The 15,365-nt window shown below is 37.8% G+C and overlaps 1 protein-coding gene across 1 annotated transcript in view; it reads right to left on the bottom strand.

The window, feature by feature from the left end:
- Positions 1-10,804: 10,804 nt before the first annotated feature.
- Positions 10,805-15,365, bottom strand: part of EMB1030 (Alanyl-tRNA synthetase, class IIc) — an 82,453-nt gene continuing 77,892 nt past the window's right edge. The window contains exons 11-13 of the mRNA XM_090006070.1: positions 11,895-12,104; positions 11,397-11,551; positions 10,805-11,301 (exon numbers count right to left, since the gene is read on the bottom strand). Of these exons, the coding sequence (XP_089862196.1) occupies positions 10,956-11,301; positions 11,397-11,551; positions 11,895-12,104 (711 nt within the window). The 3' untranslated portion in view covers positions 10,805-10,955. The remainder of the gene's footprint in view (positions 11,302-11,396; positions 11,552-11,894; positions 12,105-15,365) is intronic.

Consider the following 15,365-nt stretch of genomic DNA (forward strand, 5'->3'; position numbering starts at 1 on the left):
CATGAAATTTTCAACTTAGCCTTGTTTTGGAAATCTGGGGCATTACAAAAATGGTATCAGAGCCTATGTTTAAGAAACCTAGTTCAAGATCTATCATATTTGCGGTATTGCACTATAAGTATAATTTTTATACTTTCTGATCAGGCAAACCCTTGTCAAATATAGATGGCAACCCACGATTCACGAAGCTATTGTTATCAATGCAAGTTCATGCACGATGAGTGGATATGCCCGTTGGAAATCCAAAATTGTCATTACTGTGATAAAGATGGGCATTTTGTCAACGAATGCCAAAAGAAATATATCATTGATATGGGTCGACGGGCATCGCTTGGTCTTAAAGACGAGACATCACCCATCATTGGACTCCATCACTCGAGTGTTGAGAGTAGTAGTACCCGATCGACTTCGTTTGGATCACTGAGTCTGAGAGACTTTGACTTGAATTTTCTTGCGGAATTCAGTCGTTCACCAAGCTACTACCCGACCTCATGTATGTCTAGCCTGAATGGCCCAAATGAAGGATACAACTCCTTTTATTCGCATATTATGATTTCGGACTCCCAAAGTCATGATATTGTCATATTATACGATAAACCAACATCACCAGTCTATCCACTGGATTCGCTTGAGAGTATGGAAGTGTTGCCTGAGCCAACTCCAACTGCACCTAAGCCAAGGTGATGTGGCAATCGACGGGCCTATTTGATGTCATTTACGTCGAAAAAGAAACTCAGTTCTTAAGAAACTGGATATGTTTGGAGTCAATGGACTCATATGTATGGTTTCTCACCACCAATGTCCATCGGTGAGGCATGACACTTGTATATAAAGGTGATGTATGTGTAATGAAATATATATAAGTAAATAAAATTTTACTTACCTCTATACATCGAGAAACTAAACCACATTGCTTGTGTGTGATTAGATAAATGACTCCTATCACATGGAGAACCATGCTGAGCGAGGAGTCTTACATACAGGAGTTCTTGTTAGAGACCCTCAACAACCTTGTGACTATCATCCAAAAAATGAGGCAAGAATCACGACCACTTGCCCATAAAAGAGATTTTTAAGTAAAAAACTTCTCTCCACCGGCCAAGCGACCACCGCAGATGGAAGAAGTCATTCAGCCCTACCAACAGTCCAAATTTTGTTGTCTGAGGTCTAGCTCATATCACCCCAGAAGGGCTTATCTCTGTGATAAAGGGGGTTGCCTATATTGCGGCAAACGAGGCTATCATGTAAGGGAATATCGCAAAAAGGCATCAGATCTTCAATGAAAAAATATGGAATCTAGAGGACTCTCTCGACAAATACTACATCCCCCATTCCAACGACTGCCACTACCTATGGCAGAACAAAAACTTGTAGCAAGTCATGTTTATGTTGTGTCAACCAAACAACTCACGAATAATGAATGTATCGAGGAAATCGATTGCCCTTGATAGATAGAGTTGTGTTGGGTAAAAAGCGATCAGAAGATAGATCAAAATGCTCGAGCCTAGACAAGTGGCTCATGACCTTGTGTACGGTCATCTGAATCGATATGTATTTTTTTTTTTCAAAGTAATCTTCGACTTGTCAAATTGAATTTTAAGTGCTTATACCCAAATTGGTGGTTATCAACCCTATGAGTGAGAAATTGAGTTTGCGTAATTAAAATGTTAAAAGTCACTTAATAAAATAAACTAAATAGAAAATGTTCTCAAGAAGAGAGTCCTATGAGGTTTTACATATTCAAGATCAGATAGTTTATCCAAGGCGAGCCTGCGAGGATGTACAGCTCTGCGTGAATGTACATGTTCCAAGACCAGTAAACTTGGCTAGTATGATTCTGTGAGGGTGTACTGATCTAATATTAGGTAAGTTTGGCAAAGGCAAACCTGTGAGAAATTACGTTTCCAAGAACAGGTAATATGATAGGAGACTTGTTCTAATATGGTTAATCCTTGTGAAAATGATCAGTGTGTATGAAATAGTTATACAGAATGGCTATGACTAATATCTGATTGAAAGAATATGGATTTAACAAAGTTGTCATTGTTGTAGCGTAATTTGAACTCAGATATGAGAAGCATACCCTCATCGATCATAGATCGTGATGTGAGGTTATGATTAGAATGAATGCGATGTTAAAATAGGTGATTGACATACTAGTGAGATAAACATCACGCCTACTTAGTTTTATGTTGATAACATTAAGAATCCAACATACGGAAAAAGTATCATGAGCTATTCACTTAGTACTCTTAACAGAATTTCACAAACAAAATTCTTTGAAGGGGGTAATGATGTAATACCCGCAATTTTTTCAGCAAAAGTTCTGAATAAATTCACAAAGCATTTTCATGTGAAAATAGCATATGACACTGAAATACGAATCGAATCAATTTCTACGAACCAGTTATACTTAGGATATTTGTATCTTCGCGAATATATGCGCAAATAGTAAGGGAGCCATAACTTCCTCCCTGAGTAAAATTAGGAGATTTATACGAGCCAACTTTCTTAGTTTCATCAATATGAAGAGAATGGCGTACTCAAAAATTTTTGGAAAAAAATCACCGAATATCCAAAAAAAAATTTGAGACCCACAAAAATGTTAGTGGGACCCACCAAAATATTCTTCAGAGAATATCTCATGGAATATTCCATGTGGGCCTCACACAAAAGGAATCTTCAGTCCTTATCTGAAAATCCAGAGGCAATTTGGAAATGAGTAAAGTTGAAGAGCAAGTTTCCTCTGGCTATAAATAGGTATCTCCCCTCTCTCTCTTATAATAAAAATTCCCCCCCCCCCCCCCCCCTCTCTTGTTCTCCTCTCTCTAAAACATCCTCTACCTAGTCCACTTGGTCTGAGCCTGCCTGACCTCGTTTGAGCCTGGCTGACCTGGTCTGAACCTACCTGACTTGATCCAAACCTACTTTACTTGGCTTAAACCCAGTTGGGTCTAGTCAAAATTCAAGGTCCCTTTTGGTCCTAAACCCAAGTTTGATTCACTTGACCCAGACCTAGCATACTTGGGCTAAGTCTAAACATGCCTGACCCAGTTGACTTGGACCAAATTCAGTTTTGTCCAAACCACTTGGGTTTAGCAGCTTGACTTGCTCTTCCTCTTTCTCAACTAGGTCAAACTCATCTGACTTAATTTGACCTCTCGAAAGAAGATTCAAACCCAGTTCAAAGCAGACAAAGTGTTCCAGAGTCGTTCTTCACCGATCGGTAAGTAAGTTTGATTCGCCGATCACTCTCTCTCAAGTATTTGATGATTTGTGATGTGATATATATCGTATACATTCTGAAATTGTATCTTACCCTAGTCCTTGGTTTATGCCCTCTAGAACACTTCGGTGACTATCGTCAGATATGTATATTGAATACGCAATACATGCATTCTTAAAAGTAGTATCTTACCCTAGTTCTTGGTTTATGCCCTCTAGGACACTTCGGTGTTCATGCACATGCCTTGAGATTATCATCAGATATGTATGTTGAATACGCAGTATATGCATTCTTAAAAAATGGTATCTAGCTCTAGTCCTTGATTTACACCCTCTAGAACACTTCGGTGTTCATGCGCGTGCCTTGCGACTATCATTGGATATTGGTTCTTGTGTATATATGTATTTGATATTGTTGTTGCATTGAACAATGCCATGGCTCCTACTTTCTGCAATTTAAATTATGCATTTAAGATTGTTGTTGCGTCGAACGATGCCAAGACTCCTGCTTTCTGCAATTTATATTACGTATTTAAGATTTTCGTCACGTCGAGCACTGCCAAGGATCCTGTTTTCTGCGATTTAAATTATGCATTTAAGATTATCGTCGCGTTGAATGATGTCAAGGCTCCTGCTTTCTGCAAATATATATGTATTTACTTTCTGCAAGTAATTTAGTTCAGTTTCCTCTGTTGAATATTAAATATGCACTCATTTATGTCATCGCATTATAAAGCATAGGCTTCTGCTTATATTATATATAATTGCGCATAAATGAGCATTTAAGTGGAGAGCAACACCATGTCGCCAATGTGATTCCCTTGTCGCTCCTCGATCAAGATTTTGCTTGACTAATGAAGCTCTATTGAAAAGGCTTTTCTTTTGCACAAAACTATTTTTTCGTAAAAACCTAAGTCACTTAAGCATGGCCTGGCTATGGCCCAAGGTTCCAACGAACCTTGATGGATGCAAAGTACACACAACGGTGTGCATCTATTCCCAAGTTAAGTGTAGTGATTTTTTTATCAAAGAGGTAAAATGCTGCTAAAATTTTTGAAAAGATGATCACCGAACTTAAAAGAAGCGCATATTTTCTCCGTCAAAAAGAGGAAGTGCTGCCAAAAATTTTCAAGAAGCTCAACAAAGCTCAGAAAGAACGTAGCATGTTACTCCGTCATACAGAGGAGGTGCTGCCCAAATTCTATCAAGTACTTTCTACAACGTAGAAAGGGTCGTCATACTTCTTCTGTCAAAGCAAGAGAAGTGTTGTCTAAATCGTTGGCAAAAGAATTACCTAAACCAGTGGAATGGCACGAGGATGCCCGGTTGTCGAAATGCTGTCGGAATGTCTTGTTCCCATGTTTGTCTGTAAGGGCATTTTAGTCGTAAGGGCTGAAGAACCAGAGTAGTTATTGCGCCTTGATTAGGTCAATTGCTCGTTGTGATAATATACGCTTAACAGTCGATCCGTTGAGATGGTGTCATATACATGCTCATTAAGATATTGTTACACAACTAGACTCATAAGGGTCGAAGAGTCAGAGTATGGTATTCACCCGAAAGAGGTGAGGTGCTCGTGATGACCGTAGATGTCGAGAGCAGAGTCAAAAATGCATATGAATAAAACTTAAGGTCGCAGACCCCACAATTTTGGTTGCACTGAGAAATATTGAATGTGGTCGAGTACATATGTCCTCAGTGCAGGAGGCACTGGCTTGCCCGAATGGCATGTGAATATCCAACAAGTATTGATTAGATAGGTAGACCCCTTCAGGACTAATGCTCATCATGGTAGACGGTGATGGTACAGTTACGAGTGACATGTATTTGATTATGAACTTGATAGAGTTCAAGGGGGCTCCCGTCACTCAGAGGGTATGGATGTCGTGGTTATTCTTAAATATCTAAGGATTGAACTCAACTACTGTAGTAAAGGATACATTCGAACTGGACTATTAGGGTTATACCGGTATGAGTTTTATCGCCCTAACATGGAAAAGGTGAACAGGCCTCTGGGGTATCTAAAATACATAGAATAATCAACCCTCAAGACGTTGCATTGATGCCCAGGCAAAACTTCTCTCGTGTACCAGGGGTGAACTGCTAATATCAAAACAATGCATTAGTTCTAGGTTCAGCGATGTATGAATGAATGGACATTCTGTCAAGAACTACATAACCTTAAGAAAGGTGTCATGATAGGTATACTACTAACCGATAAAGCAAAGACCTGTGTTGTATTCGCACAACTAAGCTAGGCTCGAGGAGCTAGCGCTTGGATTCGTGGGATACGGATGTGCCAAGTCATGGTGACTTGAGTTTGACATCCCAATTGAGGCCTTGAATAGGTCTACGCTAAGTCGTGGAGACTTGAAAGCGATGTTCAATCATAGCTCTGAAGAGGCGCTCATGATATATGCTAAGTCGTGAAGACTTTAGCGTTATTGTAGTGAACTGTGACCCTGAGTGGTCTATGTGTTTCTCATATACTTGTTTGAATGTGTGGATAAATGTTTGCCTACCAGACCAGCAGTGGTTCTAACACCATTTAATGGAAATTTTAGGTGTTGAACTTGCGATGCGATATGCGGAACAAGGCGGCATCGAGTTTCAGAGTTTCTCTAGACAGTGTTGTATTGCTTCCTTTCTGAAAACTAAATATTGTTTTTCCAAGCAGTGATGTTTGTAATAAATAAGTGGTTTTTATAAATGAAACACCTTAGTGGTCAATGAGTGCTTGGCCACATACCTGTGACTTGCCCTGAGTTTTCTAAAATTGATGACTCATTATCGTCTATTTTCACTGCTAAAACCTTTTCTAAGTTTCGCTGCAAAGAAAAAAAATAAAGTTCATGAAATTTTCAACTTAGCCTTGTTTTGGAAATTTGGGGTGTTACACCCAACCTCCATGGGACAGAGACAAGAGGTGCCTTCAGCCCTCAAAAACTCAATATGTCCCACGAGAGTTGTACCACCCTTCACTCTCCAGTTAGGACAAAAGAGCGAGACAGACCCAGCCATCTCAGAGAGACTGACTTCATCGGCGTCTCAAGTGGACCCATGGTCCATGGCTATCTTTATTATTAAGTCATAAGTCACAGTCAAGTATTATTATCTCACGAGATGACCCTCTCATGCCCTTATGCATGATATCAATAGTTCATGCCTTCTCTCATGACTAAGCAGTCTATGTCATATGCATGACTTAATCTTACATGCCCTCATGCATGTATATGACATAATCATATTCTCTTTCAAGCACGATCCTATCATGTCATGGTTTATGCTATACATGCTCTCATGCATGATCCATTTCTAACATGCTTTCATATGTAATATCAATTACAACATGCCTTACGCATGATTTTTCTACGTGTTTCAATGTAGATGATTCAATTCCTCATGCTTAATATATGTCATATCATAATTCAACACACAAACATGATACATGTTAGAACATATTCATGTTCCCACATATGATTCATTTATTTCAAGGCATACATTCATAATTCATACTTTATATACGTGACATGCTTTACCAAGTTATCAATTCATACAAGCATTCACAGTAGGCATATCAATCGCAATCAATTATGCAGCATTGATTTCACAATGCATGCTCAAACATGTACCAACAATAAACACATTTCATATTCCGTTATCTAAAATCATGACAAGCATGATCTCTTGAACCACAAGAAAAATACTTCTATTCTTATGCATTCAAATCATGCTTAACATGATCTTCGAACTACAGTCATAATAGTCCTAGATATCCACAACTGGGTGGCATGTGTGTATATAGTGGTGTGGCATACAAGCACTTTTATTCTTATACATTCAAATCATGCTCAGCATGATCTCCGAACTACAGTCACAGCAGTTCTACATATCCACAACTAAGTGGGGTGTGTGAGGAGGAAAGTAGGATACGTGCATGAATATCAAGGCAAGCTTGTGGTGCTCTAGAGGGCATGAACTAAGGACTAGGACCAGATATTATTTTAAAAATGTATACGGTAAGGAAAATCCTACTGTATATGATAGTTATTCCAACAAATAACTTGAAAGAGAGAGAACAGTGTGTAAACCTACTAAATATTTGGCAGCGGTGGCTCAACGCAGTGTAAAGGTACTCCTAGGTCATGGTCTGCATATCCTTACATCTTGTACGATCACAACCAAGAGTCTCTCATGCAGAACTTGTCAGTGCGATAAAACGAAGAGGTATAGGCCAAAAATGGATTGGAGCTAGTTTAGTTTCAACTAGGTTCAAACCTACTTCAAGTGGGCTACACTAGGTTAGATGGGTTAGACCTAGTCAAGAAAAAGATAGATGAGGTTAAGCTATCAGGGCAAGGGGTCTTGACCCAACTGGATTTAATCTAGGTCAGGTGGATCCAAGTTCACCTCAAGTGGGCTTGACCTAGGCTAAGACCAAAAATAAAGAAAGAGAGAGAAAAAGCTAACCTGGTAGGTCAAGTGGACTTGACCAAGGTGGCATCAGGCTAGGTTAGGAAGGTCCAAGCTCACCTCCAATGGGCTTGGTCCAGGCTAGAACCATGAGAAAGAAAGAGGAGAGAGAGGCTATAGAGAGAAAGTGGAGAGAGAAGGGGAGGGGAGACAATTTTTTTAAAGGGGTGGAGGTATTTATAGGTCTTAAGAATGGGCCCCACCCAATGGATAAGTATGCCCCTTCTTCCTATTTTTTCCTTACCTTTTCGAATAAGGATGGCTATGTCCCTTGTGGGGCTCACCTAGATATTTTCATGAAATATTTTATATGGGTCCCATGACATATTTTTATAGGACCCACGGATTTTTGGGGTTTCGTTGATATTTTTAGCGAAAAAATTGAGTATGTGATTCTCTTTGTCTTGACGAGATGAAGCGGATTGACTCTACGAAGTTCTTGAATTTTGCTCAATGAGTGAGATATGGCTCCCTGATTATTTGAGAGTATATCTCTGAGGATATATATAGCCTAAGTATAATTGGCTTTGCAAAATTCCTTTGTTTTGCATTTTAGGTTAATACGATAAATTTACATAAAAATACATCTTATTTTTATTCAAAAATTTATTAAAAAATTATGAATCTTACAGAACCAGCTTTTGGATCGTCATAATCTGACTTGTATATAGGTTTTTTTGGTGATCTAAAATCAATAGCTATGAAAGTACTAGATTTTCTTGGCTCATAAAAATGTTTTTTTTTTGTCAAAAAAAACATGATCCAAGTGTTGATTCCCACTAAATCGAGCATGCTTAACACATCTAACGGTTCAGAACTATCATAAAATGCTTAAAACCTATGGTGCAGAATGAGAAATGGGGCCTAATATGTTCAGTTCTTATATATATATAAGAACTCATTTTAAGACCAAACTGAAAGACGAGAAAGTTGACCAAAAGGATGTGGCAACCTCACCAGAATGTTGCAAGATGATTTCACATGAATCGCCGTAAAGGGGAGAGGGGGAGAGAGAAAATGGTTAGGGTTCTAGAGGGAAAGGGGTTAGGGTTCTAACAAGAAACAAAAAAAAATATTGCAATAACTTTATATATAAATGTATAAGAATGTGAAAGTCAGGAATATTCGCAATAAGTATTTGCAAATGTAAGCAAATATTTGCGGACCTCCTCGAGGAGTATTTACTTAAAGAAGGTTTGCAGGTTATATTTGTGAAGTTCATATTGTATTTATGGAGGTCTCATCAGAGTGTGAAAGTCAAGGACATTCGCAACTGGTATGTACAAATGTCAACAGATATTTGAGGATCTTCTCGAAGAGTATTTACTTAAAGGAGGTTCACAGATTATATTCGTGAAGTTTGTATTGTATTTGCCAAGGTCATATTATATTTGCGAAAGTCTCATCATAGTACAAAAGTCAAGGACATTTGCAACCAATATTTGCGAATATCAACAAACATTTGTGGATCTCCTCAAGAAGTATTTACTTAAAGAAGGTTTGCAAGTTATATTTATGAAGTTTGCATGGTATTTGCAAAGGTCGTGCTGTATTTGTAGAGGTCACATAAGAGTGAGAAAGTTGGGGACATTCACAACTGGTATTTGTAAATGTTAGCAGACATTTATGGATCTCCTCAAGGAGTATTTACTTAAAGGAGGTTCACAGGTTATATTTGTAAAGTTCATATTATATTTGTGGAGGTCGCATTGTATTTGCAGAGATCTCATTAAAGTGTGAAAGTTAGAGACATTCGCAATTGGTATTTGCGAATGTCAGCAGACATTTGCAGATCTCCTCAAGGAGTTTTACTTAAAGGAGGTTCTCAGGTTATATTTGCAAAGTTTGTACTGTATTTGTAAAGGTCGTATTGTATTTGTGAAGGTCTCATCAGAGTGCGGAAGTCAGAGACATTCGCAACTGGTCAGCAGGCATTTGCGAATCTCTTCGAGGAGTTTTACTTAAAAGGAAGTTCGCAAGTTATATTCGCGAAGTTCATTTTGTATTTGTGAAGGTCGTATTGTATTTGAGATTGTTCGCATAATCTCTTTTTTATTAGAGGGTTGTGAACTTCCTACAACGTACCTATATATCACATGAACCTCAACAGGTTCGCATGTGCGAAGGAAAAAATATCCTTAAAAAGTCAAGAATTTGCGATTTTGGATATGCGAGAGATTTTGTCAAATAGCTAGGTATTTCGGGAAGCACACCATTTTGCAAGGATAATAGAGTTATTTTTCATAAATTTATTATGTTAGTATTTTTTCTTTCATTTTAGTTATATATTTTTATGTTCTTATCTTTCTTGTTTATTGATATTTCCCAAGATTTTGCTGAGAAAAACAAAAAAGTCATTTATTGTGAGATTTTCTCTGACTGAAAAAATGCCAATACCAAGATTTGTGACATTGTCATGGAGGATGGAGATACTAGTTGCACCAAGTCCTGGTACAGCTCTTTTTGCCTTTTTCTTCTTAGCATAAAACTTTCTTTTTATTTTTTTAGATAATCCAAGGAAACAACAATCCCCCCTCAACTGCACATTAGCTGGCCTCCAGTTGGTAACCTTTAAGGTCTCCCTGCCCAAATAGGACTACATCCACCTTCTACCTTGCAGCAAAGTTGTGACGTCCTGTCAGTCATCTTGGTGACAAGTTGCCCCTACCAGATGAGCAGAGCCCTTGTGGGCAGCATGAAGCTTTTCATTTGTAAGTCTCATAGCGCAGTATTTCATGTGCAATCACATATTCAATTGATAAATCAGTAACTTTGATTCACATCAGAAAAGCAGATGAGGATCAAATTAATTTAACGGAAATAGTTTTTTTTTAAAGGCAAGCTGGGGTTAGGCAGACCCCTACCAGTTATACAACTATACCATTGGGTTTTGAACCTGCAACGTCCCAACACAAGGTGACGTGCACTAGCTGCTCCTACCAGACAAGCAGAGCCCCCATCGGTTATTTTACCAGAAACAGTTGCCCGGTAATGAATTCATTAAAATTGGATGCCCCCATGCTCATCGTGTCCATCTCCAACCATACTGTTCTTGGAGAGCGTTATGCAACGAATGAGATGAATGAAAAGCTGTAGGGCTTTTGACAAATTAAAAGTAACCTTGCCCTAATCACACAGCAGCTAACCATATAAAAAAACACATGCATTTTGTCTGGTGAACTAGCTTGAGTTGACCAATTTACAGACATGACCCCTATGAACCTGTGATCTAATCAACTACCGAATAGAGGGAGTTTTTACATGCTGCTGCTTACAGTTTTGGATAACAAGGACATGATTTCGGTTCTTGCTGTTTCCAATGCCTTGGGCAAGTTCTCAGGCTTCTTTCCACCTGCCTGCGCAAAATTCGGCCTGCCACCACCACCTCCACCACATATTTTAGCTAGACTCCCTACAAACTTTCCAGCTTGGATCTCATACTCAACAACCTTAGGGCTGAAAGCTGCGACCAAACTCACCTTCCCTTCCCCAGGACATGAACCCAAAACTACTGCTGCAGGATCTTTTAGTTTGCCAATAAGATATTCTGCAGCAGTCTTTAGCGAATCAGCATCAAGATCGTCCATGCTTTCAATAAGGATACTGTAAACGGGACAGAACAATAATCTTTAGCTGTCATCTATCTTAGAGTCAAAAGAAATGTGATACGTGTGAACAAATGTAGTTTTTCTTATTACCTAGTTTCAGGAGTACCAAATGTAAAAGTTTGGCTTTCAATCATTGCCGCTTTACAGATTGCCACTTCAGCTCGTAAAGCTGAAACTTCGTTTCTAGCTAGTTTGAGCTCTTCCATGATATTTTCCACTCTGGTAGTTACCTCCTCGGCTTTAACCTTTACAGAAGAAGAAAACACAGAACAAGAAACTGTAAAATATTCTTTAAATACTTCAGGTTATATGCTACCTCATACCCAAGATTGGTTGCATCTAATGTCATGCGTTTAATCACTACTATATGACTATCATGTAAAGTGTTGTGCTAATGACATACCAGCCTTCCAACACAGGCAATCAAATTTATATCAAAGGATCAAAGAGGAGGAAAGAGAAACTTCAGCATATAAGTGAATCCTATAACAGTTACACTTCAAAAATGATACTACAACCATAAAACAAGTGAGCATTAATGTCAAGATGAGAGGCCAATATGTCCAAAAAAAAAACTTTGAAGCAAACCTTCAGAGTGGTGCTTAAATGCTTCAAAACATTGTCCCGAACATTTACATAATCCAAAAATGATTCACCAGCTACTGCTTCAATGCGCCTAATTCCAGAGGCAATTCCTTGTTCTGAAACAATTTTGAATGCACGTATCTCTGAAGTATTGTTAACATGTGTCCCCCCACAAAGCTCCATTGATATACCAGGAACCTCTACAACTCGTACCTGGAATATATTGTGCAAAAAAATAGGTATTCAGTGTGAACATCAAAAGGAAATTTTCTTATAAAATGATAAGAAACGATATTGCTACATTCTGACATGCTACTCATACTTTTGTTAAAAAAAAATCATTTATTATTTTGGTTGGTACGTTGCAGTGAATATCTGATAATGGAGTCTGCATTGGCACGCAATATAAAGACATCAAATTAGAGTTACCACTGAACAGTTAAAGATTGTGAAATATAACCTCATACAGATAGCAACCATAAGGCTTATAATCATTCTTCCAAACTAGAAAATCAAGTATGACATGACAGGAACTTCAATACAATAATTCCCATAGAAGTTCTTCCCTTATGTATGACCAATAAAACACTATTAGTTTTTTTTTTTTTTTGCAATTTCTGTGAAACACCAGCAAGATCATTTATGCAGTTTTAGTTTTTTACACTATAGATCATTCAAGACTGTACATGTCAATTATGAAGCATGTAACTTTTGCTTGATTTTGTAGTGATGCGTGCCTGTTTTTTCTCTATATGTGAATGAGTTCAACTCTCTTTTATTGTCTCACGCCATTATTTCAGTCGTCCACAGACTAGCTTTCTTCATTCATGCAGCTATATTATGATCGTTTGTCTTGCAGATCAGTATTGACCCTGAATCATTAAGATGATTTAGGCTTCTTCTTATCTAAAATTTAGAACTATTATCATTAATCCATCTTAATGGCTAAGATAAAAGTTGCAGTATGGAGTTACTGCACCCGTAGGGCCACAGGCTCTAGGACAAAGGAACCTGCAGAATTATGGTTTATGTTATGCAACATGAATTCACAATGCTATACACGACTTGTTTAACATAGGATGTCATGAGGAAGCAAAGCCATAGGTGGTCATTTTGACTTCCATACCAAGTGTCTTTGTAGAGTTTACAATGACCCAGTAGGAAGCCATTTGTATCCTATACACATGTACCTAGTTACACAATCGGAACAGCATAAGCCTCATCACTTCAAAAGAGACTGACCTTTACCAAAATACTTATTGATCTGTGATACCAAAGCTTGAATCAAAGGTCATAGTGTTGAACAAAGCTCCTAGTCAATTCCACTGATTAATATTGAATGTGCTTGTCAGATGTATGAGAGAGTTAACGTCAAATTCCCATGGACAAATGATTGACTTGATGATGCACCTGTAACTCCAAAGCCAGAACCGGATCTAGTTATTGTGAGCCACAAAGATCCCAAGGAGTAAAGAATGGTAGATTTTGGAGATCTAGGATCTGTTTGGATCCAAATTTCATGCATTAGTTTCGGACTATTTTGACTAGATTATTTTTGGGTATCGGATCTTATGCAAAGACCTATTGTAGGATTAGGGTTTGTTATATGCCTAGAGATACTTGTTACGTGGGTTTTATGGGTTGGTTGATTGGTGATTGAACTCTTGTTTATTTTCCTTCAACTTCTGAACTTTAATTGCTATTTTGCCTTAGATTCTTGTCTTCCTAGCATAGCTTTGCATAGAAGTAGTGATAACATAGACTTTCCCTGCAATCTCGATTTCGAGATTGCATCACTTAATCATCCAAAGCAACGCCGCAGGACTTTCATTAAGGGAATATACCATATCCTGCTAAAAAACCTACAAAGTAGTTGTGGATACTGCTGATATTTAGAAAATTGAATAAGGTACTAAAGTGGAATTGCAATTATTTGATATTGCTCCAATTTTATAGGATGTCTCCGAAGAGAATTCGACCAAGATTATTTCCCTCGGAGAATTCGGCCGAGACTTTTTCCTTTGTCTATCTTGGGCAATGAAGGACAGTTTGGACGCAGGCTTGTTGGATTGTACCTCCATCACCTCATTCATCAGGGACGCTCCTAGATTGATCTTAAAAGTCTGTGATTTAAGAGCATCCGACATCTTTCCCGTTCTACATCCGCCAAGACCCAGGCTGGACCGCCATACTCACTATAAAATAAAGGCGAATATTTGAGCTCCTGCACTGGGTGGCTTCTTTCCCGATGAGGCAGGGAGATTGGTGGTGTGAATAATGCTTCCAGTTATGCTACAGCCATAAAAGTTGATGCTTCATCTGTAGGTGGAGTTCCGCATGGAATAACCCAAACCTCACCATCGTCAGATCCAATGTTGTGAAAAGCGTTGAGGCGAAGTGAGGCGCTCCACCAAAAACTGCGGCGAGGCGTAAAGCGTAAGCCTCAAATTTAAAAAAAAAAAAACTATAAAAAATATCGTGGGGATCTTCTCTAACCCTATATGATTGTAGAGTTCTAATGCATGCAAGTTAGAGCTATGTTAATGTTAATTTAAATTCTATGTGCATGATAGATTGTTGTATTAGGTTTGTATGAATTTTAAATGCACATTAGAATGCTAATCCATGTGATTTATAGTCAATTCATGTGTAAGAATTTGGGGGTTTTCCCTAATTTGAATTTTATGTGCAGGATAAATTGTTGTATTAGGTTTGTATGAATTTTAAATGCACATTTGAATGCTAATCCATGTGATTTATAGTCAATTCATGTGTAGGAATTGTGGGGTTTTCTTAATTTGAATTCTATGTGCATGATAGATTGTTATATTATATCCATATGAATTTTAATTGCATATTAGAATGATAATCCATACAATTTATAGTTAATTCATGTAATAAAAATGAAGGGTTTCTCTTGATTTGAATTCTATATGCATGTTAGAATGGTGTAGTACATTCATATGAATTTTAAATGGATGTAGGAATGATATGAATACCTACATGTGTTTGATTTGAAAGTTTTTCTCAAATCTGAAATATATGTGCATGTTGATTTTAGAAATCTGGATATAAAACTATATGCATGTTGATTTTTAGAAATCTAGATATAAAACTGTATGCATGTTGAGTTTTGGAAATCTGGATTTAAATTTTATGCATGCTGATTTTCAGGTTATGTCTATGAACCTGATTTTCAGATTATGATTATGAATCTGTCACACGGACTCTTCTAACAGGGCACCGCACCCGCACCCAGGCGAGTGCGACACTTGGACACAACTTCCTTTGTGTTAGGTGAAGTCAACCACACTGAGGTCCATTTCTATCCAAAAGTAGATTTAGTTAACCTTAATCAAGTCCATTTTTATCTATATTATATATATATATATATATATATATACATAAATGCACACAAATACACATAGTGTTAACTTAAAACTGTTAAAAATTATATATATATATATATATATA

This window comes from Nuphar pumila, chromosome 5, assembly GCF_984573655.1.
Source record: "Nuphar pumila chromosome 5, dmNupPumi1.hap1.1, whole genome shotgun sequence".
NCBI lineage: Eukaryota > Viridiplantae > Streptophyta > Magnoliopsida > Nymphaeales > Nymphaeaceae > Nuphar > Nuphar pumila.